Source organism: Myxine glutinosa, chromosome 11 (genome assembly GCF_964187855.1).
Source record: "Myxine glutinosa chromosome 11, kmMyxGlut1.1, whole genome shotgun sequence".
In the NCBI taxonomy this organism is placed as follows: Eukaryota; Metazoa; Chordata; class Myxini; order Myxiniformes; family Myxinidae; genus Myxine; species Myxine glutinosa.
This window is the reverse complement of record NC_136271.1, coordinates 102404191-102432190: the sequence shown is the minus strand read 5'-3', so window position 1 is coordinate 102432190 and position 28000 is coordinate 102404191. Positions and strand designations below refer to the sequence as shown.

The window sequence follows — 28000 nt, the reverse complement described above, 5'->3', positions numbered from 1 at the left end:
TACTGCAAAATAAAATTAAAGAACGTTGAAGGATATTTCATCAATCGAAGGAGTTATCGATTTCATTCGCTTCGCCAAGTTGGCTTTTTCTAGTCGCTTGGGTGTGGTTTTGTGGTGCTCGGTGAAGCCGGCTGTCTGGAGCGAGGCGTTCTGGCGGTAAGGATGCGCTCAGTGTGTTTGTTCCTCAGATCTATCGACCATCGGGTTTGTTAAGTTACCAGAGAATCACTAATGTTCGATGTTTTTAATACGTCTGAGCGGGTTTTTTTGTGGCTGCTTTGCTTTCCGGTGTTTTTGCGAAGCCTTCGATGTTTTCTCGCCGCGCGGGATTCTCTGTCGTTTGTACTTGGTTAGAGTACAGGTGTCCCCGGGTCGGTGCGACTGGGCTTGTGCTCCTTTTACCGTCTAATCGACACAACCACAACATTTGGGTTTGGGTTTAAAAATAACTCGCGAAACCCCCTCTGGTGTTTAAATTGGGATTCCTCCAGAGGTTCCCGGAGCATTATTTATGTAATTATGTTCCTGGAACCCCGAATGTCTGGAGCAGATGATCATGCGTCACCATCATTGGAATCTCCTGCGATGAACCTGAGTCTATGAGCATCACTTCGCCATCACAAACAGGTCGGTTGTCTCTCTGTCTCCTTCCTGGTCTTGCACCCTCTGTTCTGGTCGTGCTTTGCCCCCACCTCCCTCCTTCAGGTTTCTGCAGGACGCGCGTGATCCACCATCAACCCCCTTCTGGTGAAACTACCCAAATCCTTCCATCTGCAGCTCGATTTCATCCAAGGCTTTCATCCGCAGCTCAATGGAATACTGCTCTCCCCTCTGGGCCGGTGCTCCTGCCTCACACCTAGCTCGGCTTCACGCTGTTGAAACCAAAGCGTTCAGAATCATTGGAATCTCCTGTGTTGAAGTTAACTCCGAGGGACTTTCACTCACCGCAGGCAGGTTGGTGGTCTTTGTCTTCTACCGACTCCTCTCCGGCCTTGCTCCCCCAGCTCTCTCTGTGCTCTGTCCCCCAAATATTCCTACAGGTCGCACAAGATCTGCCAGCAACCCTCTGATGGGTAAACTGCCAAAATCAAGACTCTCTGCTCACCTTCACTCCTTCATTCCTCTTTTCTCCCACCTCTGGAACAAACTCCCCCACTCCCTTCAATCCCACTCCTCCCTCCAGGTATTCCAAACAGCTGTTCACCACCATCTCTTATCTTCCCCCATCCAAAACCTTGATCTTTTATACCCCCGTGAATTCACCCCAGATCCACTTTTTTGAAATACAAACTTCTTTCCTGGAAGTCCTAGCTGTGTCCATGTGTTTTATACCTCTCCCACCCCCACCCCCCTTCCCAAGCCCTCTCCCTCCCACAGATCTCCTGATGTACTTGTGTGCTTCCCTCTCTCTCCCCATCTTGTCTCCCGCCCCCTTTATCATATGTTTTATGTGTCACTTTGTCTTTTTGTGATCAATGTTAGCTCTTACACGAGCCTCGATCTTGTATATATAAAATAAAATAAAATCCAGCATCACTGCTCACCTCCAACTCATCCATCCATCTTTTCTTCCACCTGTGGAACCAACTTCCACATTCTCTTCAATCTCATTCTCACCTCCAGGTCTTCAAGACAGCTGTGCACCACCATCTCAGATCGTCCCCCATCCAAACCCATGATCTTTTCTACACCCGTCAAACCACCCCCACCCCTTACAATAGTTTACTTGTGCATCCATCTTGTTCATTCCTTGCTTTCTCCACTACCACTCATCCTTACCGGCATCTCCTGATTGTCTGTCTCCATCAGCCTTTTCCCTCTGCCCAGCTGTTGGCATTTCCCCTTTGTCCTGTTCCCTTTGCCATGTTGTCCTGATATGTTTGGTGTCTTAGCTCTTCCATGAGCCTATACCTAGTGTATATATAAAAAAATGCATCTGCTGAGGAGGAGGAGGAGGAGGAGGAGGAGGAGGAGGAGGAGGCAAAATAAGACTGAGAAACTGATTGAAGCAAGACATGTTTGAGTAAGACTGCTCCGCATATCCATCAATGCTCCAAAGGTGGAATTAGAAGAGGCGGGGTTCATCAAAACAAAGTCCGATAGCATGAGGCAATTTGGAACCAGAAGGATCTGAAACTGCCATTGAGACTGTAGAGGACTCCTTGGAGTTATGAACAGGTCTCAGAGTGGTACTTACAGTGAGATTAATCAAATAACATCTAATCCCATTTCCCTTTTAACAGGTCAAACCTTTTAAGCGAACCTGTTCAAACCAGAAACTTTTCATGTGACAGTATTTGTTGCTATGGCAGCAAGATATTATATATATATATATATACACACATACACAACCAGACCTGCACTTAGTAAAGCTGAGGCTATGGGCCTCCACCAGGCTTAACAGTTTACCTGTTGGATCTCACTGATGGCTGGATCTGCTTTTCCAGACTTGAACGAAAATCTACTCACCTTGTTCTTTTCACCTACCCAAGTCATCCACCAAGTTTTGTCATAATCCGTCCACACCTTTTTGAGATATCGTGCTAAATATAGGTTTTGGCCCCATCCCTCAATTGTGACACATCACTTAAGTAATTCTCATATCAAGATCTTCACGAAAATCGAATCAATTCTTCCTTGTTGCACCCTGTCCTGTCCTGTCCTGTCCTGTCCATTATGTTTCGTCTGCATTTGTCCACAACTTTGAGATTTCCTGCTCACAGACGAGCAACGGGTGAAAACATAACCTCTATCCACCGGGTAATGAAATTTGTCTGTGTTGCTGAAACTGTGGGGACATGCGTAAAATATTATTTTATTTCAAAACTTTTGTCCAGATCACTATTTTTATGCCTCCGTTGACGAAGTCGAAGGAGGCATTGTTTTCAGGTTGTCCGTCCGGCTGTCCGTGATAGGTTTTCGTTACTGCGATAACTTGAGAACGGCTGAAGGGATCTTTGTCAAACTTGGTGCAGGTATGTGTAATGAGGTAAAGATGAACTGATTGTATTTTGGGCTCACTAGGTCAAAGGTCAGAGGTCATGTTAAGTAAAAATCCTGTTACCGTGATGGCATTCTGACCAAATTTGGTACAGGTATGTAGAATGATGTAAAGATAAACTGATTAGATTTTGGGGTCAAGAGATCAAAGGGCCAAGTCCGTAATAGGTCTATAACTTGAGAGTGGCTGAAGTGAGCTAATTCAAACTTGGTACAGATATGTATAATTATGTAAAGATTAACTGATTCGATTTTGGGGTCCCAAGGTCAAAGGTCAGAGGTCATGTCAGGTTAAAATGTGATAACTTGAGAACAGCTGAAGGGATTTAAATTAAAACTTGGTACAGATACATATAATGATGCAAACATGAACTGATTAAATTTTGGGGTCAAGAGTTCTGGAACAGATGGTCATGTCCTGTAAAATTGTGATAACTTGAGAGCAGCTGAATGGATTTAAATCAAACTTGGTACAAGTATTATAATGATGTAATAATGTGGGTGGAGGCATATTGGTTGACGTGGTGACGTTGAAGAGTGTCGTTCTCGTTATGAATAATGTGAATGCTCCTGATAGTGATTGTCCCAAAAGCATTATTTATTTTTTCCCCCTTCTATTCCCCGTCTATTCCCCTTCTATTCCCCTTCTATTCCCCTTCTATTCACTTTCTAGGTAATCTTCAGTCTAGAGCTAGATGAAGGTGATGTCATCCACCCTAATAGTATACAAAAGTATCACTGACGTTTTACTCAGAAACTACACCATGTAGAGTATAATAATGTATTACCAACTGATGTAAAATGGAACAGAAAGTTCACAGAGAAACTATTTTTAATGTCGTCGGTGACCATGTGGTGACGTAGTGGCTGAAAGTGACCTGTTCTTCACCTTGATGGCACGAACGCATGATATGAAGAGTCCATTTGTATAGAAGCTAAGCCAGTTGGAGCATACTCGTGTATTACCGACTAATATGAGATGGAGTCGTGAGAAACGATTTCACCGTTGAGCATCCAGGTGATGTAACATAATGGAACGTATTACGTCATCCAACTAGTCATTTTGAATCTTTCTCCAATATAGGCGATGAAATGTCAGATGAAAGCTAACAAAGAAAGGTTAATAACCGGAGTTTCATTGATTCAACCAATGCTTTCTTCCTCACTCTCTGCATTGTCTGAATCGGCATCAGCGATCAGCAGTCGCTTCAACTTCATGTAGCATAGCAGTCACTTTGACACTGTTCTCGTCTTGATTCAAAACTGGGGCTGTGAGGGACTCCAGGAATGAATTTCCTGAGTACCATTCTTTTTCCCAGTCCATTTGCTGCCTCCTTCGAACCATACTCTGTTGGGCTTTCTCCACCAGTAGGATGTTGAGGTGGTTTTCAAGCAGTCCACTTCCACATTCTCACCACAAACTGGGCCCGTTTGAGGTGATTTTCAAGCGTTGTGGTGCAAGGAGGTAGGGATGCACAGTTTAACTTTTTATATATATATATTGTCCAGTGGCTTTTTCCCTTTTCCGCCACTCATGTGCATGAAAGCTTGGTATTGTGTTTCATTTGTCAGGTTTTGAAGCCATACAACGAACATGCATATGATTTGCTGGTTGGGATGCCCATCTTGGTGGACGTGAGCGATCGCAATGCCATAACATGAACTGGATTAGCCTTCGAGGCTTTAAGGACTTGACTTTTTTGCAGAATGGCGATGTAAAGTCACATCCAGTCAAGGCATATGAAGCCCAATCATGACCTCGGTGAGACCGGGTTGTTTCTTCTCAAGGCGGGTAGCAAGATGTGACACCAATTGCTGCCAGAGCCATAATGTCAAAGACATGGTCATCTGACCTTTCTAGGAGGCCAATAAGTATGATGAAGATGTCAGAGGATCTCACCAGAATGTTTCTGCCATCAATGTTGCTCGCGTGGAAAGCAACAAGAATATCGGCTTCCTCGTGCCGAACTTGAAGGTGATCTGGTTTGTTGACTTGCAGGAAGTCATTCTCATCATTCTTCATCTCCGTACAAATTCCACCGTGCAAAACGTACACAGATTTGATCCCAATGGTTATCCCGTATTGTGGATTCCTCCATCCCTGCATGATGAAACGGCAAACTCTTCCTTGAAGACACTCTTCTTGAGGAGCTATGTTTCACTCCGACGTTGAGCCTTATCTTGCCCAGTGATGATGAAAAATATGCACCTCGAAGCTTCCGCTCCAAATCATTGATGGATAGTGACTGATACTTGTTGAGTACAAGATGGACTTGTTCTCCTCGGCAGGAACAAACTCGCCAAAATATCCCGAGCCATGGTTGCGATGAGGACTTCCTGTGCTGGAGTGCACTTTCATGCAGGATGTTGCCGTTGTCAATTACAATAGCCTTGATTCGTGGAAAATTTGCATCTGTGCTCAGCATTCTGTCCATTTTCTGTGGTTTTCGTGAGGGTTGCCTTATCTGTCTTATTGGGAATACCATCGCTATGGGTGAGAAGAAGTGGAACATCAGTGTCAGGATATGTCGCAGGTCGAATGTCACTCGTCTTCGCCGCAACAGCCAGGATTCATCCAAATACGTCTGGCTACCTCTGCTTCATTCATTCTTCGCATTGTAGACTAGCATATTTTTGACATTCTCTGCTGCGAAGTTCAAACTTTTGGTCCTTGCCACAGACTTCAGAAATCAATAACTGTCGACCGCACACTCACTTTTCAACTTAATTCGGAGTTCCCCTCCCCCCTCTGTGTTCATGTAGCAAGGAGGAATTTATTCGTTTTCTCTTTTTCTGACTTCCCCGATGACCCGTTGACTAGCTCAGCAAGCGAGTGGTTTGCGAACGGGTTACAGGTACTACTTGGGTCTTAAGGTGTTGGAGAGGGCATCAATATCAGAATTGTCATGTATGTAATATGTATAATTCTCCAACTTCATAGCTGATTCGCTGGTTCCGCCCTTGACTGAAGGCCGAAGCTCTGACGGGGCCCATACCACGCTGAGTGAGAATGACGGACCACCTCCTGAAGGTGCTCTAGGAGTTTCTAAATGCAGATTATGCCCTTCATACGAGACGCAGCATTCCTATTTCACCGTCTGTTCCAATGTTAGGTCAATCGCACACTTCAAGTAGGACTTTTCCGTGCCTCATCTGGTGGAGACAGCTTGAATCGAACACACTTCAGTGATGTGAGAAAAGAAGTTATTACCTTCATGCCCCCATCAGTGCCTCCAAAGTCGACCATTGAATGTCCTTGCGGTGTTGACAAGCGGGATCTTTCGGTGTGTCTCAGATGGAAGTTTATTCTGGGAGCAAATTCCCACGGTGGAATGCAGTGTATTTTTGCCGCCAGGAGTCTTGGTATTTACATCGTAGGTGTCCCAAGCGCATGCTGAAAGTTCAGAGATGTGAGAAGCTACAAGACTGTTGGTGTGATATAATTTGTATTTTGGATACTCAGAAATAACTGTTGTTTCACCGGTATGAAGTACTCACCTGCCCCTAAGTCACTGTGCAGATCGAGGCTGTCAAGCGTGTCTTGTTCTCAATCAGAGCATGTGTTGGCAATTTGTCTCCAGCCGCTTCACTTCATCATAACTATGCAATGACCGAAGTGATTTAGGATGGTCAGTAGTCGGTACTGATTTTGAATCTGTTAGGGTTCCCAGACCCAATCCAAGTGCTTGATGCTTCCACGGACAAACCGATCCTCTGGTGCAGTTGAACACAACATCCGATGCACTCGCAACAGTTCTCCAGTCTGTTACATCTCTGGATTCATTATTCTGTTTCTGCAAGCAGTCCATTGATGAGGGTACGTAAGAACAGAAGAACCAAAGGAGGGATATCAGGAGAGTTCTCATTCAGGCTGTGAACTGAGATGGGTGACGGGGTCTTCGATTGGGGAATCGTGAGAATCTCAGCGCGCATGCCCATTGCGGCACATCTTATTTGATCAACTCTGAGACTGGATTCATTGAGCATGGCATTGGCTTCGTTATGGGTCAATGATCAGGGGAAGACAAATAGAAACATCGATAGCTTTCAGAAGGCTTCATCGTGTTTCTTCCAGTTGGACTTCTGTTCCTCTTTCCTTCTTTCTTTCCTCCCTTAATTTTTTTTTTTCTAATCACTTGTGATCTTCCCCTTTTCAAAAAGCAGATCATCTGATTTCTCAAAAACTCTTAGACTATACTCTCCTTCACTTTTCTCTCAATGCAGCTCTTTTATTTAGGCCTGGCCTTGATGAGGTCTACATAGTCCGTGCCTGGAGCCTTCTACATAAGAAAACAAAATAATAATAATTTTAAAATGGTCTTGTGAGCAAGTGGTGATACTTGGCCTCCTTTGCAATGAAGTTAGCTCCAAGTGTGAGCATCCTAGAATCATTCTTGTTCTTGGCTGCAAGAATGATCGTCTTGCTCCCATCTTTCATCACACTGATGGAGCGCTTCATAGTTCTTGGACTTTTTTCCTCTTCTTCGTCTTTCCACAGAAAAGGCATCGAATTCCATGAACACTTTGGTGGAAGGGAGAGCAACACTAGAACGGGTGGTTTTCTTTGGTGTCTCGAACGCATTGCGTCAGTTGTCGGTTGTCGACAGTCTTCTGACAGCACAGGAATGGCCGAGGCACTGCGATTGATCAAGTGGGATTCTGGTTGCTCTGTTTTGCTGATATCTTCTGTGGCGCTGGCAAAATTTTCACGTTTAAAAGCCTTTCGATGCCCAGCTGTGTTTTAGGCTGTTTCCAAGGTTCCATTTTTTTTAAATTCCCTGCTCCCCCTCCTCCTCCTCTTCTCTCTACCGTACTCTCTCTTTCTGGCCGCTTATCAGAGATTACAGGTTGCAAAGCCTCCTCCTGGTGAGCCGCCCTCTTTGTTGTCAATTTCTTCATGGGCAATTCATTTGGAAATCTTTGCATTGTAGCTAGACAAGATGAAGAAGAATGGAACATGACTTTAAAGGTGTTCACAGGCACCCATTGGACCCCCTCTGGATCCACCAGCTTTGTGTACTCTGGCCGGTGTTATTTGTAGGTATAATTGGTGTTTTGGTTCATGGAACACGACTGTGCACACAATACTTGAATAAAACATTTTATTGAACATCATGTTTGTTCATTACACATCTAATAGCATGTTTATTGTAACATTCGGAATCTTCATAGGCCTACTCTGTGCGTGCACGCTGTGAAATGAAATGCTATCGTATGAAATGCTCTTGGCTGGGTTTAATTCTAATGGTAAATATATGGTTTTAATTTTTTTTTTTAATTGTTATATTACACAAACTCTTGAAATATTCCATTCTTCACTGGCTCGAAGTACCCAACTGTCTTATTTTCCTTAATCTTTTTATCTTGCACAGAAATGGCCGCCATCAGGAAGAAGCTTGTAATTGTCGGTGACGGAGCCTGCGGGAAGACCTGTCTGCTTATAGTCTTCAGCAAAGACCAGTTTCCCGAGGTGTACGTACCGACGGTGTTTGAAAATTACGTCGCCGACATCGAGGTGGATGGCAAACAGGTGTGTTGCACCCCTTTGGTTGTGTCTGCCCTCTTAAAGACTCCAAATATGGTGTGGTGCATAGTGTAGCAATTTGTACCTGGCTATAGCGGTGGGCAGTGGAATCGGGTGTGACACTTTTAATTTCATCCTTGCAAGTGAGAGATCACAATTGTAACATGCATACTCACCTTGCTTGTACTCATTACTGTATTAAAAATTGGGGCAATGCACCTAAGTACACCTGGTAGAACCAGGGAACCACTGGTCATCATGGATGACCTAAAATATATTTAACAGGGAAGAAAGTAAATCCCCATTCGGGGGGGGCAAACCCCATATTTTTTTCTTTCTTTTTTCTTCGTATGCCATGAACCAACTTTAGTACATCATGGGCAATGTAGGGTTGTAGTCAAGTTTCATCAAAATTGTTTTTGTAGTTTCAGAAAACAAGGCAAATATCTATTTGGGGGGGGGGAGGGGGAGTTTAAGTTTTTTTTCCTCTCTCCTCCCTACACCTCCTTAGACCCTGACTTTTTCTTTTTTCTTTTTTTTTGTGATGAAGATTGTGTGAAAGTTTCATAGAAATTTGTGTGGTTTCGGAGAAGAAAGCAAATACTTATTTTGGAGGAGGTTAGCCTCCTCACCCCCAATTTCCCCCAACCCCGGAAACCCAACCCAACCCATTTTTATGCCATGAGAACAAACTTTGGTTCATCACAGATGATGAAGGTGTTCCCTTAGTATGCATACAAAGTTTCAGGACTATTCAGTTTCATGGTTTTGGAGTTGTGGAAGAGACACACACACACACAGACATTTATTATTGTCCTGTCAGTAGCTAGTTAAGACATGCCTTGGACGAATAGCTGAGACAGTTTTACTCCCGAGGCGGCAGCCTGAAAAATGGCGGTATTTTCGTCGCGAGTGGGACGAAGGAATGCAAAGCGTTTATCTCATCTGAACACATGGGTTTATTCCGAAACCACAAACAAGTAAACAGGCCAGTAAATTCAACAATAATGATTTAATAAAAAGAAATCGAAGAATGAAAATGAAGGCTGAGGTAAAACGAAAATTCTAACTGAGGTACCTCCACACACAGACACAAAAACTGACACACAGGGGAAAGATAAAATAAAATAAAATCCCTTTTCAGTGCCGGCACTTAGCCCTGGTACCACGAGTTAGCCTTAGCACGGGTTCCTCTGCGAAGTTGGCAGCTGGGGAAAAGGCTCAGAGCTCGATGTCCCTCCGGCAGGAAGCTCAAAATGGCGGCAGCACCGTGCGTCGAAGATCGCCGTGATGTGGCGACGTCGGACGTCACGCGTTGAAGGCACCATTGCCGGCCGGGGATGAGGCTTTCTCCACACTGTTTATCCTTGTAACTGACAGCGTGACCTTCAGCTCCCTGGCAGAGCACCATCGTCAAAACCTCCTCAAAACGCCACACAATTGTCCTGACCAAAATGATCGAGGTGGTGCAGCCTCCTTGTCCAAACCAAGAGAGCGACCTCTTCCTCTTCACTCTTCAGAGCTAATTTGTATTGCTCGGGGCGTGGCCTGACTGCTTTCTCTTCCACGCCCATCGTCCCCACTGGGGACATGGCCTTTTGCCGCAAGTGTTCATGTGGGCGGGCTTACTTGCTGTGTGTGTTTATAGGGCCGGCGCTGGTTGTAAATGCTGTGTAAAGGCTTTCCTGGCCGGCAGTGGTAAATGTAGAACGTTAGGGAAAATCACAAAGGTAAAATCGCATACTGGGGAAAACTAACTTTGATCCCTAACTAGTTATCACAGCTTCACCCCTCGTGTGAAGACACATAAACAATCTTAAGGTACAGTTTCCCTACTTAACTACATCGAGATTTCTCCTACTCATCCACGGTCCATGCTATAATTATACAATCGTACCTTTCCTATGGGATCTGTTTACCTACCCCCACAAATGTAACATTATTATAAGATTTAAATGCAAAATCTACCCTTCCCATTTTTAGCATACTGTTGGGTTGCCATCTTGTTGAAACTTTTTCTTGCCTCACCTCTCTGCATTACCATGCTTGTGGCCTTAGTTGAGGTGTCGGTTCCTTCCTGTTATTTTTTTTTCGCCCATCAAAAACTGAGCCGACAGGTAATGGTGATGTTTTGGTTGTGGGGGGTCTTCTTTCATACGCCTCAACTGCTCAAGACCTTTCCGGTCTAAATTCGTGTGGTCATGGCTGAAGACCTGATCATGTGGCATTTGTTGATCGCAAAAAATATATTATTTTGTTAAATGCATCTCTCACCTCTATTTGACATTATTTTCAGGAAGTAGTTTTCAACATGAATAGCCTGTCTTTGTCCATTGGTTGATTTGCTGACCTAAAGTGATGTCTTCCTGTCTCTAATCGCTCTGCAGGTGGAACTGGCTCTGTGGGACACTGCTGGACAGGAAGACTACGATAGGCTTAGGCCTCTCTCCTACCCCGACACGGACGTCATCCTCATGTGCTTCTCCATTGACAGCCCTGACAGTCTAGGTTTGGATAAGTTATATTATCGCCACTTTTCCCTTTTTACCTGCAACATGTCGCAGGTCTACAAGAGCTTCTCGTTGCTGTTGTGGTTCTTGTTGTGGGTCAATTTTTGAAATGTGCACCCATTGGTTGGACAGCTGCCGGATCACACCTACAGCTGATGCTTGACTCCTCCCACCCTAGCATCGAGGCAAAATGATTTGGCATCTTAGTTTTCTGGTGGGCTTAACACATTAGGCATGTAGGCCTCTGCTGATTAATACATTGTCCAGCTTTGTCGCGTCAGATTTCCATTGGCTTTGTTTGGATCGAGACTTTGTTACGAGACGTAAATAACGTAATTTTTGAATGGCCCTATATGTGCCTTAAATGCCCGTTTCCCATTCAGCCCGCTGCTGGATTTTTGAAGCCAATTCACTCGCATTTGATGGCAAAGTCCTGTACCTCGAATGTACCTTTGTTTTTATGAACAAAAGGTTTATTACCACAGATCGGGAGGGCAGAAGGGAGAGAGATACCATGACAAAACTGAGGCAACAGATATAAAATATATCCCCTGTTTAGAATTGCAATGAATTTTATCTATCTAGTCTTAAATTCATTCACATGGGAACACGGAACAGACACGGCTCTATCTAATCTTATTCGTTCACATGCGAACATGGGACATACATTACATGATGTAAGGGTGATGAGACAGGTTAGTGAATGTAAGCTCACCCGTGAGTAAATTTTTTTTTTTTTCATTGCCTGAAATAACGAAGCTGAAAAGCAAGAAACCCGGAGTGTGTTCAGTTACCAAGCAGCTAGGTAGCACTTGCCAAGCTAGCTGTTCCTTATCAACAGTTTAAAATGGAGTGCTTAAGCCCTTGGTGAGCGCTCTATCAGAAACTTGGTAACTGAACACATCCCTGATGTTCTTGAGGCCCAAGTATAGATTTACTGTAATCTATATACCCCAGAGGATAATAACATGAACCTTCCTGCCACTGCTGTACGGAGTTGGTATACTAGTTACCTGAAACCAGACCCAGCACTCCCCACTATTTTCCCCCACTCCCCACTCTCTTCCACCCCTCTCTCCTCTCTCTTCCCCCCCTCTCTCTTCTCTCTTCCCCAACTCTCCCCTCTCTCTTCCCCCACTCTCCCCTCTCTCTTCCCCCACTCTCCCCTATCTCTCTTCCCCCACTCTCCCCTATCTCTCTTCCCCCACTCTCCCCTATCTCTTCCCCCACTCTCTCTCATCTTCTCCCTCCTCACTCTCTCTACTCTTCTCCCTCCTCACTCTCTCTACTCTTCTCCCTCCTCACTCTCTCTATATATCCGTGCTATATCCTTTTGAGTAGATGCTCTAACCCGAACTAATTACATCACCGAGTCCTCTGATAATTTAATTTAAGCTTTTATTGGAGCTCTTTGAGGTTTATTTTTAGGTCCCAATACTAAATATTGGTTTTTTCATTAACACTGTAACCTTTGTTTAAAGGTCCACAGACGTAAATAATTTTTTTTTGATGTGATTATATTTTAAAGCAACAAGTACAGATACATTCAAAGCACACCGCCCCTTTGCCAAATAATTAAATATCCTCCAGCGTGCCGTGCAGCTCATTGAGAGAGTGTATTGGGTGAGAGAGGTGTACAATAATTGATTGATTAGTTGCATAATTAAAATCGATAAATGATAATCTTAAAATAATTTCTTAATCTATTGGCTAATAGCATACCTCAGCCACCAGTGTTTCATCTGAAGCTGTAACTTTTTTAAAATAGTCATTAATCGAAAAAATCAAATAATTAATCATTAAATAAAAAACACCCTTTACAGCCAAATAATTTGGTCATTGTCGTGTCCAAATTTCAGCTGCCTAGCTCAAAGGATGGCTGAGATATCGCGCGGAAAAACAAGAAAACAAATATGTCGTGCAAAGCACGATACTTGCGAAATCCCTAAAATAAGTTGTTGGCCTATGATGACCTCAAAAATACTTGGTGGTTGAATTCAGTGTCAAGATATGCGCATCCTCTTAAAATTTCAAGTCAATCGGATGAAAATTGAGGAGTTTAGAAAATTTGACAAAGTTGGTGACCTTTGGCCTATGCTTCGCTTTTGACCCCCAAAACAATAGGCTTCTTGCTTGTGACCAACTACACCATTTGGTGAAGTTTCGTGAAGATCAGTTGAAAATTGTGACCTATAGGCAACTGACAAACAAACAGACAGAATAACGCACAAGACCCAACCAATATACTTGAAAAATCTTCGATTTTCGCAAGTAAAAACTTAGAACCGCACTCGGTAGAAATCATACCTCTGCCAGGTGAACAGTTTACGTTTTGTATCCTAGAGTAGACCAGAAAATCACAATACAGAATCAAATTTAATCAAAATCATCCGTCCACAACTTTTTGAGATATCTTGTTCACAGACAAAGACAGCGGTGAAAACATAACCTCCATCCATCTTTGGTGGCGGAGGTAACAACTAGATTGAAAACTGAGTACTCCCTTTCAGTGTGCGTCATTTCTGGGCCCCCTTCTGTGCCCGACGATGACGTCATGCAGCGCCTGGAGATGGAATAGGAAAGGAGCGGTGTTCAACAAAAAAAAGCATTGAATGTGTTTTTACGGCCTAGCCGATAGGCAAAGCCGTCTAGAACAGTTTGTCCGTTTGTCCGTCCGTCTGTCTGTATGTATGTATGTGTCTTCAAATGTATACCAATCAGAGCTGAGGATATGGTCACATGACAGGGTGATGTCATTACCTCTGTCATTACGGCGGTATGGCAGCCGACTCCGCACACCGCCATTTTGATTTATATGCCGAACATATCGTCGAACCCGTCATATATCACAATCGCCATGCTCTACCTTGACGTTTTTCATTCAGTGTGAAACACAATAAACCGATTGTTAAAATGACCATGAAATATCGAAAGCATCGGCGTTATGTCTCTTCCAACAAAACGGTACGTACCCGACCCTTGCGGGGGTATAATCTAGATTACAGTAGATCTTCGCTCAGTTCTGCAAGTAAAACTTACCTCACGGATGTCGGGATTCCTCCAAATTTCTTTGTTTAATGTTATAATCCTTTGTAATACTTATATCGCAAGTATAATCCTTTAATCCTTTGTTGGACTTCCGTTTCCGGTCTTGCTGGCGACGGTTCGTTTTTTCGCAGGTCTCCACGCTCTCCATCGAAATCGAAGTTAAGTCATTGTTCCAATTTGTATTTTCGTTATAACTGTATTTCTTTTATGGTGTATGTACGTTTATTGTCCCGTCAAAGATTTTCGGTGCAAATCTTTCATACCTGTATTGAAAATCGCGTTAATTCGTGTCGTCTCGAGGTCCTGTACAGTGTACACTGTACAACCTTGAGGCTTTGTTTTTCTCTCAGCACCTGTCGTTTGTGATCCAATAACTTTCGTTCTCTGTTTTCGCAGTCTTTCCACCCCAAAGCCTACTTCCTTATGTAAATCTCAACTCAAAAAAAACAAAAAAAAAAGACTACCTTCTCTGTGCTCATTCGTTTATTCATTCTTATTCGTTCGTTCGTTCTTCGACCACGTGTTTCTCCCCCATTTCCCCAGATAGATTGTCAAATTTCAATTCGTTATTTTATCGTCCATGTGATATTGTTTGATTTATAGTTGTTTTGGTTTGAATTTCCTGTAACTCGTAATTAATTAATCGTTTTCTGCCCTTGTGTGTGGCCTTGTAGTTGTACCCCCGTCGGTGTTTTGTTAACTTAAGTGTGTTTTGCTTGGCTCTTGGTTTTTTCCCTTCTACCCCGAACATAATACTGTCTAACGTTCTAATTCCCCACCCCCCCCCCCCCCAAAAAAAACAAAAAAAAACAAAAACATTTATTTTCTTTTCTCCACGTGTACTGTTGTCTCATCCTGTATTTTCTGTCCAGGTGTGCTGTTCGCCCCACCCCCATTATCTCCTTGCCATCCACCGTTTGCCCTGTTCACGTGACTCGTGGTGGTCCCTCTCGGCTCTCCCCCCGTTGGTATTTTTGTGCATATAAGATTGTTCATAGTTCTGTTTAAATATTTTTAAATATGTTTTACCTTTCCCCTTCTGTTTTTTATTCAGTGGTATATTACAACACGCTGTTTTTCTTCCTATTTAAAAGGCTTTTCTCAATTTCCTCTCCAACTCATTCCACTTCAAAAAAAAGAAATTCAATATCTTATACGTCTCCCTCACTACATGGTCTAAATTCACATTCATTCCATCCCTCCTCCATCATCCTGAACCGGATTGCTAACTTGAAAATCACAACAAACCCAATTTGTTATCAATGTTCGTCTTTCATTAATCATCCACTTTCTAAACTCCCCTCTTGCCCCTCCCATCCAAATCCCCCCCCTTGCACCTACACTCTGAAACTTCCCCCTTGCCCCTCCACTCTTAAACTCCCCCCTTGCCCCTCCACTCCTGATCTCCCCCCTTCCCCTTCCCTCCAAAACTCCCCCCTTGCCCCTCCCCTCCTAAACTCCCCCCTCACTCCTCCCCTTCAAAACTCCCCCCCAATCCCTCCCATTCAATTCTCCCCCCATACCATTCCTCTCCAATTCTCTCTCCTCCACCCTCCTCCTCCAAGCTGCCTCCTCCCCACTTCGTCTCCCTTCTATCTCATACCTCCACCCCCCCAAACCTTCTACTTTCCTCTGCCCCCCCTCAAACAACCCCTCACTGTGCCGCATACCAGCAAACCTTTCATCCTCCTCATCCTTCCCTTTCTTGGAACTCTTCTGCAACATCTGAAACACTATCAACTGCTCTCCCTACCTCCCCCTCTCATCCTTCATCTTACCCTACTCCTCCCCTCCCCTGTCCTGTACCCGATGCTCCCCCTCTCTCTTCATTAACGGTATGGACCTCAAACATCCGGGGCCTTCGCTCAAACCTGACTGATCTCTCCATACAGGTTGCTTCTGACAATCCAGACTTGATCTGCTTAACAGAGACTTTCCTCCTTCAAGATGTCTCTGATTCCTTAATATCTCTTCCTGGTTACTCCCTCCTCCGGTATGATAGACCTGAGCCTCGGCCTGGTGGTGGGGTGGCTATCTTTGTCAAAAACTCTCTTCCTCACTCTCCTTGCACTGCTCTCTTTCCTCCTCACCCGCAGGAGTACCTCTGGTTACGGCTTCCTCTCCGCTCCCACCTTTTGTTCATATGTGTTCTGTACCGTCCCCCAAACAGTGATGACTCCATCTACATTTCAATGTCTGACAACATGGACCAACTTCTATCCACTCATCCCAACTCTCTCTTCCTCATATGTGGTGACTTCAACTGTCATCATGCCACCTGGTTGGGTGTGGGTTCCTCTCTCACTAGTCATGGCACCTCAGCAAAGGACTTCTGTGACTCACTGGGATTGACACAATCTGTCAATTTCCCGACCCGGATCTCAGCCAATGGAGTATCTTCTCTTCTAGACTTGGTTATGACAAACTTCCCTGCTAATGTCTGCTGCTCTTCTTCTGCTCCAATCGGTTCTTCTGATCATGTGCTTGTCAAAGTGGACATCTCTCTGGCCATTCTCAGAGAGCCCCCTCAGCGTCGACGAGTCTGGCATTTCACTCAGGCTGACTGGGACGGTCTTCAAGCAGCCATCAATCGTCTGGATTGGTCTCCCATCTCCACTGCCTCTGACATCAATTCTTCCTGGGAATTCTTCCAAAGCAAAATGATCTCTCTCATGCACAGATTTATCCCATCTCGCCTTCTATTGTCTTACCCTTCCTCCCGTCCATGGTACACTGAATCTTGTGGTGAGGCAGTTGCCCTGAAACAACTTGCCTTTGCCTCTTGGAAGGCTAATCCAACTGAAGGAAATCTCAGTTCCTTCCACCAAGCTCGGAACAAGTGTGTGTCTACCCTCAGGAGTGCCAGGAAGCACTATCTCTCCTCACTCAAGAATGAACTCTCAAACCTGTCTCCTTCCTCCAAATCCTGGTGGCGTCTGGTCAAATCTGTTTCTGGTGTTTGTTCCCCCTCCATCCCCTCCCTTACCTCAAATGGCCACACAGTTGACATCGCACGTGACAAAGCCGAATGCCTCAACTCTGTGTTCGCCTCGAAATCCTTAGTCCTAAACCCATCTCTCTCTGTTCCCACCTTTCCCAGTCGAACCCAAATGCTCCTGGACTCTGTGTCCTTCTCTCCTGACAAGGTGGAGGAGTTTTTGTCAAACCTCGACTCTGATTCTGCAACTGGACCAGATGGCATCAGCCCACGGGTCCTAAAATCCTGCTCTGCCGCTCTATCTCACCCTCTCTCTGTTCTTTTCACCCTATCTTTTGCTCAAGGTCATCTGCCAGCATCCTGGAAATCAGCTAACATTACCGCTTTACACAAAAAAGGTGCAAAAACAGATCCTTGCAACTACAGACCAATCAGCCTGCTCCCAATTATCAGCAAAGTCATGGAATCCATCATTGCTTCGGATATGAAATCTTTCCTCTTCTCCAATGGCTTGATCTCTGATCATCAATTTGGTTTCAGACCAGGTCACTCTACTCTGGACATGCTGCTTCTGCTGTCTCAACAATGGATGGAGGTCCTGAATGCCAAACAGGAAATCAGAGCTGTCTCCCTTGACATATCAAGGGCCTTTGATACGGTCTGGCACCCAGCTCTGCTCACCAAACTCTCCTCCTATGGTATCCATGGAAATCTCCATGCATGGCTTGCGGACTTCCTCTCTGGTCGTAGTCAACGTGTGGCCCTGAATGGATTTCTCTCATCTCCCCTTCTTGTTCAGGCTGGAGTTCCCCAAGGAAGTGTGCTGGGCCCTGTGCTTTTTCTGGTCTTTATCAATGATCTCTCTGACTCTCTGGAAAATCCTCTCTATCTCTTTGCTGATGACTCCACTCTCTGCCGCTCCATTCCTCTTCCCTCAGATAGGCAGTCTGCAGCCTCCTCACTCTCTGAAGACCTGGACAAAATCACAGACTGGTCAAACAAGTGGAACATGTCTTTCAATCCTGCCAAATCTCACTCTCTTACTATGTCTCTCCGAAAAGATCGACTGGACAACCCTCCCATCTACTTTCTCAACAATCCTCTCCAAGAAGTTCTGTCACTCAAGCTTTTGGGTCTCACTATCTGCCATGATCTTTCTTGGGAAAACCACATTTCCAAGCTGGCTTCCAAAGCCAGTCGCCGACTGGGCATCCTCCGTCGTGCGAAGTCCTTCCTCGGCACACCTGAGCTCCTCACCACATACAAGGCTTTCATCCGCAGCTCAATGGAATACTGTTCTCCCCTATGGGCTGGTACTCCTGCCTCACACCTGGCTCGGCTTCACGCTGTTGAATCCAAAGCTTTCAAAATCATTGGAATCTCCCGCGATGAAGCTATCTCTGAGGGCCTTTCACTCACTCACCGCAGGCAGGTAGGTGGTCTTTCTGTCTTCTACCGACTCCTCTCCGGCCTTGCTCCCCCAGCTCTCTCCGTGCTCTGTCCCCCAAATATTCCTACAGGTCGCACAAGATCTGCCAGCAACCCTCTGATGGTTAAACTGCCGAAATCTCGGCTCTCTGCTCACCTTCACTCTTTCATTCCTCTTTTCTCCCGCCTGTGGAACAAACTCCCACACTCCCTTCAATCCCTCTCCTCCCTCCAGGTCTTTAAAACAGCTGTTCACCACCATCTCTTATCTTCCCCCATCCATAACCTTGATCTTTTCTACCCCCACTAATTCACCCCAGATCCACCTTGTTTGAAATTCCAACTTATTTCCTGGAAATCCTGGCAGTGTCCATATGTTTATACCTCTCCCACCCCCCCCCCCCTTCACATGCCTCCCCCCCTTCACATGCCTCCCCCCTTCACATGCCTCCCCCCCAAAGCCCTCTCCCTCCCACAGATCTCTCGATGTCTCCATGTCTCTCGGTCCCTGCTCTCAAATGTTGTGTTTGTGTCCTTCCCCCTCTCTCCCCGTCTTGTCTGCCGCTCCCGATGTTATTTGTTTTATGTGTCTGTTTGTCTTTCTGTGTGATTAATTTTCGCTCTTTCACGAGCCTCGATCTTGTATCCAAAAAAAAAAAAAAAAAAAAAAACAGCATTGGCGACTGTTTAAAAAAAGAAAAAAAGCTAATCATGTGTTCATGGTTTATAATATTTTACAAGCCCGGCTACGCCGCTGTTAGACTTTCGGTCTTGTTTTTTTTGTAATAATTTTTTGAGGTGTAGGGATGGTACCATTGGATACCATCCCTACAAATAGCGATATAATCAGTCATCTGTGTGACGTAATCTGAGGCAAGGTTGTCTCGGCTCGCAACGGATAATGGCCGCACAACTCGCTTCAGGGTCGTCAAAGTGAATTTAAGGAAGACTTTTCTGATCAAGCATCCTCCGATAGTCAAAATCATTATAAAAACTACCTGCAGCAAAAAAATCGAGATGACGTAGCGAGCGGGTCACGTGGGTAATAAAATCGACTTTTTGCGGGGCCGGGCCAGTCGAGTGTAAAAGGCCACCAAAAAACATAAATATCTTTCCCTCAAAGATATTTATTCAAACAAAGAACGATTGAGTGTTAAGTGAAGCCATAATCTATTAATTAAACCAACATGATTTTCTGTGTCTGTGGCACTTTAAAGACTTTCAGGATAGGCTCCTGTTATTGACAACACCGACATGGTTTGTTCAAGTTCATGATAATTCTCATCCTCTATCACAGAGCGTTTGTGGTGCCGAAGCAGCTTCCTGAGCAAGGGTTATACTGGGTGGTTTGCCATTGCCTTCCCAGCAGTAGTTAGGTCAGGAATTTGGAATAACTCACCCACTCTTTGTGAAGGACTCCATGTGGATCTTTAACATCCACCAACGAATGTCGGAAGACGGGACGCCCAGTTTAACGTCCTTTGGAGGGATGGCAAACACATTGACGATTCACCCAGTCTGCGAAACCCCAGGATGACCTTTCATGGCTGGGCCCGTATAGGAACCCAGGCTAGACGGCCGAGAGTCGAGTGTGCGTACCTCGCCATCCTGTCAGCCATAGTCATATATTTAACGCATTGTTAAACGAACCAATTCCATGTTGTATTTGGCCATTTAAAATGTGCCATATTCTTCTTTTGGTTGAATGTTGAACTTTGCCTTTGGAAGAGGCCGCCACAAACGGGAGACAGCCAAACATGCGAACACACAAACGAACGGATAGTTAATGGGAATTTTCAGTGATTTTGAAGTGTTTGTTTATTTTATTTAACAGTATCCCCTTTGTTGAAATTTATGTAAAGTTTAGAGGTCTAGGCCTTGGATTGTTGGTCCCGTCGTTGCACTTTTCCGTTCCATTCTGAACTGTGTGGTATGTGTTGTGTGCAGAGAACATTCCTGAGAAGTGGACCCCAGAAGTGAAACACTTTTGTCCGAACGTGCCTATTATCCTTGTGGGAAACAAGAAAGATTTGCGCAATGATGATGGCACCAAGCGTGAACTGGCCAAGATGAAACAGGTGTGACAGCAGAAACCAACCTTCACTTTGGCCTAATTTGAGGTCTTTAATTTGTTTTAAATAAATTAAATATCCCCTCGACAATAAATGTGTCGCTTGTTTAAAAATAAATAAATAAACCAAAGCTTGGTGTAAATCTGGCAGGGTGGCGAATAAAACCTTCGGAAAATGGAATCTTGCTGTAACCTTGACATGGGCCCACGTCAAACTTTTACTCAACGCGTCGTTTGAGAGATTCTCATCTGTGTGATGTAGGACGAGGTTGGGCATCGAGGTGTACAATCGCACAAGCTGCATATTTTACACGTGTGGTGATGTATGATCGTATGTCCACCAAAAATTGTGCTCCGAAACTTTGCAGCAAAATGTTTTTTTTAAATCGAACCCGTGTCCGAAGGAAATAGTTCCATTTGGAATTTTTAACATGAAATAGGCAAAGCTTCGAAATGAACGGAACACATTAGACTTGCCCTTTAGAACACTCTAAAAATACACTTTAGAACCCTTTAGAATTTAACATGGTGATTTAGGAAGGTTCTTCATTTTTGGCGGATGGCAGGAAGGACACAGCCAAATATTGAAGCGGTTTCGCCGCTTTAAAATGCATACATTTTCCACTTCTCAGCCAAATCCACCTTTTAACCCGAGCCCGGCATGCATCCCGTTATTGACGCCATTGCCCGTGCAGGCTGAGGTCCAAACCGGCAGGAGAGCATTTTCTACAAGGGCGTTGACACAACATGATTGTTATTTGGCATGGAATCAGTCAAGGGCCAAAATGCACAAGTAATAAAAATATAAACTAGAATGGCACTCGCGAGACTGCATACCTGCACCAGACTAAACGGATCTGGATCCGGACCTTGACCAAATTCGAATCGGCTTGTTCTTGTCACCTATCCAACTCGTCCACGTCCGAATTTGTCCACAACTTTTTGAGATATCACGCTCTATATATCGTTTTGGCCTCATCTCTCAATCGTGAAGAATGAAAATGAATGATCGTTTTAAGGCCATTTTCCCCACTAGACCAGGGGTTAGCCTTGTGGGCCCCATGACAATCATGGTTCCCTGTTTTGAGGCAATGTTTTTATGGTCGGATGCCCTTCCTGACGGTCATGCTCTTACGATGCGCAGGGATACGGTGTACCTATTCTAAATCGGGGTACACACCGTGATCATTCATCCTCGCAAGCTGGTACTCAATTTGCCGACCTCGGAAGGATGACGGGCTGAGTCAACCCCCCTGGCGTTAATTCAGCGATAGACCGGGATTCGAACCCAGGATCCTAGGATCCCAAGCCAGCACCCTAACCACTAAGCCAACACCAGGCTGAAGAATCAATCAATAGTGAAGAATCGATTAAAAATTATATTATCCGGATCTTCACCAAATTTGAACCAATTAATCCGTGTTGCATACCCAACCTGTTCACGGAGTTTAGTTCGAATCGATTCAAACGTTTTGACACGTCCTGTTCATAGACAGACATGGATGAAAGCATGACCTCCATCCACCTCCAGTGGTGAAGAAGATTACAAAACGGCCATTTTGATTTCGTCAGTTTTGTAGCTCAGCGATGCTGTCCAAAGTTTCAAAGGGTGAAATTGGGTGTAAAAAATAAATAAAAATAAACCCTCCACAAACGACTGATAGGTACTTTTTGGGTTTATAAGTTTGAATATTGGTAGATTTTATTTTTTTGCGGATTAGTTGTATTAAACATAATATGGAGTGCACTTGCCATCCCGACACGAGCAGTATCGTGATCTGATACATGGATGAGTGTATAGTTTCAACAAGAGCACAGGATGTACCAAAAAGAGGGAGTTTGACTCTATACCTGAGGATGAACGTTGATGTTATGATTTGAAAGTTTGTATCTTTTTATTCAATTGTATGTGAATGCTTAAGGGGGCATTATACCATTGAAGGCAAAAAAAAAAAATTTTTTACAAATATGCAAATGCATCAATTAAAATGTTTGTTTCCTAGTATTGTATATATGTACCAAGTTTGAACGTAAATGGACTTGTCATAGAGAAGATATAAGCTGTAAAGTGGTAATTCATCATTTGTATGCATCTGGTTACCATGGTAACCATGCATAATATAATGCTATGTAATGTATACCAATGTAATGTTCATATATCAAGCAACATGTACATATATAGTTTTGCATATTTTCAATCAAGACATTTTATCAAAAAGTGCATTACTGTGATTCAGTGTTGTTTTTACTGTGTTCAGTGTAATGGGGAGCATTACACTGAACACAGTAAAAACAACACTGAATCACAGTAATGCACTTTTTGATAAAATGTCTTGATTGAAAATATGCAAAACTATATATGTACATGTTGCTTGATATATGAACATTACATTGGTATACATTACATAGCATTATATTATGCATGGTTACCATGGTAACCAGATGCATACAAATGATGAATTACCACTTTACAGCTTATATCTTCTCTATGACAAGTCCATTTACGTTCAAACTTGGTACATCTATCTATAATTCCAGTAATCTCTGTGTGTCTGTGTGTCTGTGTGTTTGTCTGTGACCGCTGTTTCTCGACAACCACGGGTCCGATATACTTTAAACTTGCCAGGTATATTGCTGGGGACCCGAGGATGTGCCTTTTCAAGGTTTTAAATTAATCGGAGAAGTACTTACCGAGCTATGTCCAAAAAACGCTTCAACCAATCAGAGAGCAGCGAGCTATCACGTGTGCCGAACGTGGCGATCAGACTCTGCCTCGGACGGCACGTTTGACAGCGTATTCATTTATTTCACGTTGGAAAACTATGTTGCCGTTAAACTATGTTTTAAAACGAATTCAAACTGCGATTAAATTAAAACGATTCATCGTAACTGCGATTTGCGAACTTCCGGACAGTGAAGACTTCACTTCCGGCAGCCAATCACAGAACGCTTTGTTGCGTAGGCGTGGCCGATGTGAGACGAGCGGAGCTGAGCGCGTTACGAGCTGACCGCCATTACGGTACGTAATTCGATTTCTTATGCGCATTATTTCTCCCAATTCAGTCAGAGCGAAGGGCGGAAGCGAAGAGCGTTGTTTTTTTTGTTTACGGGCGTACGGGCGGGGTAGAGCGTACGGGTAGCGTTTTTTTTTTTTTTGGCAAGGAACGGGCACCCACGTACGGGCAATGCCCTAGTATATACAATACTAGGAAACATTTTAATTGATGCATTTGTATATTTGTAAAGAATTTTTTTTTTTTGCCTTCAATGGTATAATGCCCCCTTAACATAAGTAATCTAAACACTTCTTTGTTTTTCTCAACGAGATGTTGCACAAAATGTGGTCAAAAGCAAAAAATAACGTTTTCTATTCCACCGACTTGGACAACTGTCTTGATGATCAAGTGTGCTAATGTTATGCAATTCCGCTCGAGACGTGTCGTCTAGAACGCGTTGGCCATTATGTGCAAGCTCACTTTGGGAATTGCCAAAAGAGAGGGAGACCTCCTCCTATTTTGCATGCAGCATTAGGCTGTGGGGTAGCATCATTGACTGAGGGTGGTGCGGCTGTCCCGCTGATGCAATGCCCCAATGCCTGCTGGGGGTGATGGCAGGAATTTGTTATTTGTGCACGGTGCCAGTTATAGCTCGCCTACTCCGTGAAGGACACTTTGGGATCTTTAACACCCACCAACTAATGCCGGCAGATGGAATGCCCCAATGTTAACATCCATCCGAGGGACGGCATACACATTGAAACACTCCTGTGACAGTTTATAGCTGGGTCGGGATTCAAACCCAGGTTAGACGGTTCATAGGCAAGTATGCGTACCTCTAGGCCGCCTTGCCAGCCTCGGAGGGAGACTGCAAAGGGCACACTGGCATGGCAGCAAGTATAATGAGGAAGTGTTATGCTGTTGGGGATTTGAGACACAGGAAATGTATAGGAAGAGGGTTGAGATGTAAAGACAGTGTGGTTTCTGTATTTTGATGATTCTTTATTCTCGTGACTTGTTGACTCATTTCTGACTCGCTCTCATCTGCCTACACAATCGCTTGATTCTCAAACAACGCTATGTTTGTCATCTGGGGTAAACAACATTGATCGTGCCGGCTGATGTGCAGATGCAGCACAGCGTACAAATGGATGGTTCGGCTCGAAACCATGGACAGTTTAATTATTCAACACGATACGGATTCACTAATCTCAGTACTAAATGTTCAAAATTTCGAGAGCATGTTGCGTAAACTCTTGTGAAATGTTTATCTTCTTGCACCTTGCTGGCTTCTCTGCCATCGATCGCTGTATTACGAGTGGTGCAATTACTGTAGTGATTGTGTTGTAATGTAGAGTACGGATGTTCAATGTCGACCGATGTGTTCACGTTTGGCTAATCTGAGCATGTTGCTTCACTAGTTGATGAGGCCTAATTCAGGAATATGCCCTGAACCCTTTCCGAGCTGTGCTCCCTTTCATTCAAAAGAATAGACATTTCGTCCGTCATTGCTTCTGCACAGATCATTTGAATTTGCAGCACAATTGTAAGGACCACTGAAAGGGCTTTGACACTATTCCATGTATCGGGCCACCCCTTGTGAATACCAATTCATTTTTCTGTTGGCCTAAAGCCACATTTGATGAATGCTTTATTGCCAGGACCTTTGATGCCAGACGAGCTTACCGCGCGACTCCACAAATTGATCTGCCACGTTTGTGACATTCAGGTTTTGCTGAAGTCTTTAGAATTGATCACCAAGGATGAGAGAGCCACGCAGCGGAAAAGCACAAGAGCTTGATCGAGGAGAGGTCTTATTGACAAAGACAAAGCCTCGAAGTCTAACGTTTCGGCCGCAAGAGTTTCTGTTTATCGGCATTTTCTTGGTTTCTGACAAAGGCCAATATCGCAAAAATGTTGGCCGCAAGAGTTTCTGTTTATCAGCATTTTATTTGTTCCTGACAAAGGCCAATATCACTAAAATGTTGGCCGCAAGAGTTTCTGTTTATCAGCATTTTCTTGGTTCCTGACGAAGGCCAATATCGCTAAAATGTTGGCCGCAAGAGTTTCTGTTTATCAGCATTTTCTTGGTTCCTAACAAAGGCCAATGTCGCTAAAATGTTGGCCACAAGAATTTCTGTTTATCAGCATTTTCTTGGTTCCTGACGAAGGCCAATATCGCTAAAATGTTGGCCGCAAGAGTTTCTGTTTATCGGCATTTTCGTGGTTCCCGACGAAGGCCAATATCGCTAAAATGTTGGCCGCAAGAGTTTCTGTTTATCGGCATTTTCTTGGTTCCTGACGAAGGCCAATATCGCTAAAATGTTGGCCGCAAGAGTTTGTTTATCAGCATTTTCTTGTTCCTGACAAAGGCCAGCAAGAGTTTCTGTTTATCAGCATTTTCTTGGTTCCTGACGATGGCCAATATCGCTAAAATGTTGGCTGCAAGAGTTTCTGTTTATCAGCATTTTCTTGGTTCCTGATGAAGGCCAATGTCGCTAAAATGTTGGCCGCAAGAGTTTGTTTATCGGCATTTTCTTGGTTCCTGACGAAGGCCAATATCGCTAAAATGTTGGCCGCAAGAGTTTCTGTTCATCGGCATTTTCTTGGTTCCTGACGAAGGCCAATATCGCTAAAATGTTGGCCGCAAGAGTTTCTGTTTATCGGCATTTTCTTGGTTCCTGACGAAGGCCAATATCGCTAAAATGTTGGCCGCAAGAGTTTCTGTTTATCGGCATTTTCTTGGTTCCTGACGAAGGCCAATATCGCTAAAATGTTGGCCGCAAGAGTTTCTGTTTATCGGCATTTTCTTGGTTCCTGACGAAGGCCAATGTCGCTAAAATGTTGGCCGCAAGAGTTTCTGTTTATCGGCATTTTCTTGGTTCCTGACGAAGGCCAATGTCGCTAAAATGTTGGGCTTTGAGCCTTTGTCTTATTTGATCAAAACTTCTGGCTCAGCTCTTGTTCTCTCAGTGCTGTTGTTTGTAATTGTTGGTAATTAATGGATTCCACATACAAACCGATCCTCGGAAGTCACCGAGTTTGACTCGTGTTGCATACTGTATTTGTGTAATATATATGGTTGTTATATTCCGTTAACATGATTTGGGGACGTGCGAACAAATCGGGTGGGTTCTTACGAATTTTATTTCTTGACTCCAGTAATCAGTGCGCTCCATCCTTGCACCTTTTTAACGTTGTGTATATCTGATTGTAAAGATGCTGCGTGTGATGGCGTTTTGATCGATTTGGCCCTGTCCCCGTTTTAGGAACCGGTCAAGTCGGACGAGGGCCGGGACATGGCGAACCGCATCAACGCTTTTGGCTACATGGAATGCTCGGCAAAAACCAAGGACGGTGTACGGGAGGTATTCGAGATGGCCACACGTGCTGCCCTGCAGGTTCGCAAGCGCAGAAAAAAGCGCCGATGCATGCTCTTGTAGAAAACATTGTGCAGCAACCATTCTCCAACACTACAGCCCCCCTCCCCCTCCAAACCCCCCCTATCCCCATTACCCTTGAATCTACTCTGCACTTCTTCCATTGTGTGTAGAATTGTGTTTTTGCTTTTGTGTGATCATTTGGCATTGCAGAAAGTCTTGCAGTCTCAACATTCCTTGACGTTAGTTGGGAATGTGAATGAGGGGGAGGAAGAGGGGTGGGAAGGGAAGGGGATCTGAGTTCTATTGTGGGGCCTGTAATTGCAACTATTGAAACCCATTTCCTGAATCTCGGGGTGTAATGAATTCTGCATGCTGTGCTGTGGTATTGTATGACAGCCCCTGTTCCTGCTGTTTACTATGAGGGCATTAACCCCTCCCTCCGACCTTTAACCCCTCCCTCCGACCTTTAACCCCTCCTTCCGACCTTCAAAACCCAACGTCCTGCCGTGCCGTTAATATTGTTGCATTGATCTGAGTGAATTGCAAATGGAACTTTGTGACAACATGTTTGTTCTTTTTGATTACCGATATCTTTAGAACAGCTTATTTAAATGATTGGGTGGTTTTGTTTTTGAAACCTTTTTTTTTTTTTTTTTCTGTATACTGTTGAACCAAATAAAAGGTGGGTTTTAAGGGAATCTATCAGACTCTGGCCTACGTGTTGCATCGATTGTGCTCCGACGGGCATTGACTTCAAAACGACCTGTTTCAACCTGAGGAAAACGATTCCTCACCAAGGTGTGCACCGCTAAATGGTGTGGCTGGTAAAGTGGAACCAAACGTTTTCAAAACCTCTTGTTCCATCCAACGTGGTTTGACTGATTTGGTGTTGAACCATCGGGTTCTGCTGTTGTCAAACCTGCACTTGGTCACTGAAAAAGAAACGGTCAAAAGTTTCATCTGTAAAAATAAGAATAAAAAATGGATCAATATTATTTGGGTATTTATTTATAAATTTAACAATCGGTAAATCTGTTTAAATGGGGATGGGAGTTAATAAATTGCACTGAAGCAAAACGATGTTCATATGTTGGCCCCAATT

At 44.1% G+C, this 28000-nt stretch overlaps 1 protein-coding gene across 1 annotated transcript; it reads left to right on the top strand.

The window, feature by feature from the left end:
* The first annotated feature begins 1 nt into the window (after position 1).
* LOC137437059 (rho-related GTP-binding protein RhoA-C) lies at positions 2–27978 on the top strand. The gene is made up of 5 exons (XM_068131399.2): positions 2–156; positions 8373–8530; positions 10912–11032; positions 20396–20526; positions 26785–27978. The coding sequence occupies exons 2-5, from the start codon at positions 8375–8377 to the stop codon at positions 26956–26958; spliced, it is 582 nt and encodes a 193-aa protein (XP_067987500.1). The 5' UTR covers positions 2–156; positions 8373–8374; the 3' UTR covers positions 26959–27978.
* The last annotated feature ends 22 nt before the right edge of the window (positions 27979–28000 follow it).

Excerpts from the sequence above, each read along its gene's own strand:
- LOC137437059 (XM_068131399.2), top strand. The coding sequence starts at position 8,375 with ATGGCCGCCATCAGGAAGAAGCTTGTAATTGTCGGTGACGGAGCCTGC. Across the intron at positions 11,033-20,395 it reads TGACAGCCCTGACAGTCTAG|AGAACATTCCTGAGAAGTGG; the intron begins GTTTGGATAAGT and ends TGTTGTGTGCAG. Across the intron at positions 20,527-26,784 it reads AACTGGCCAAGATGAAACAG|GAACCGGTCAAGTCGGACGA; the intron begins GTGTGACAGCAG and ends TCCCCGTTTTAG.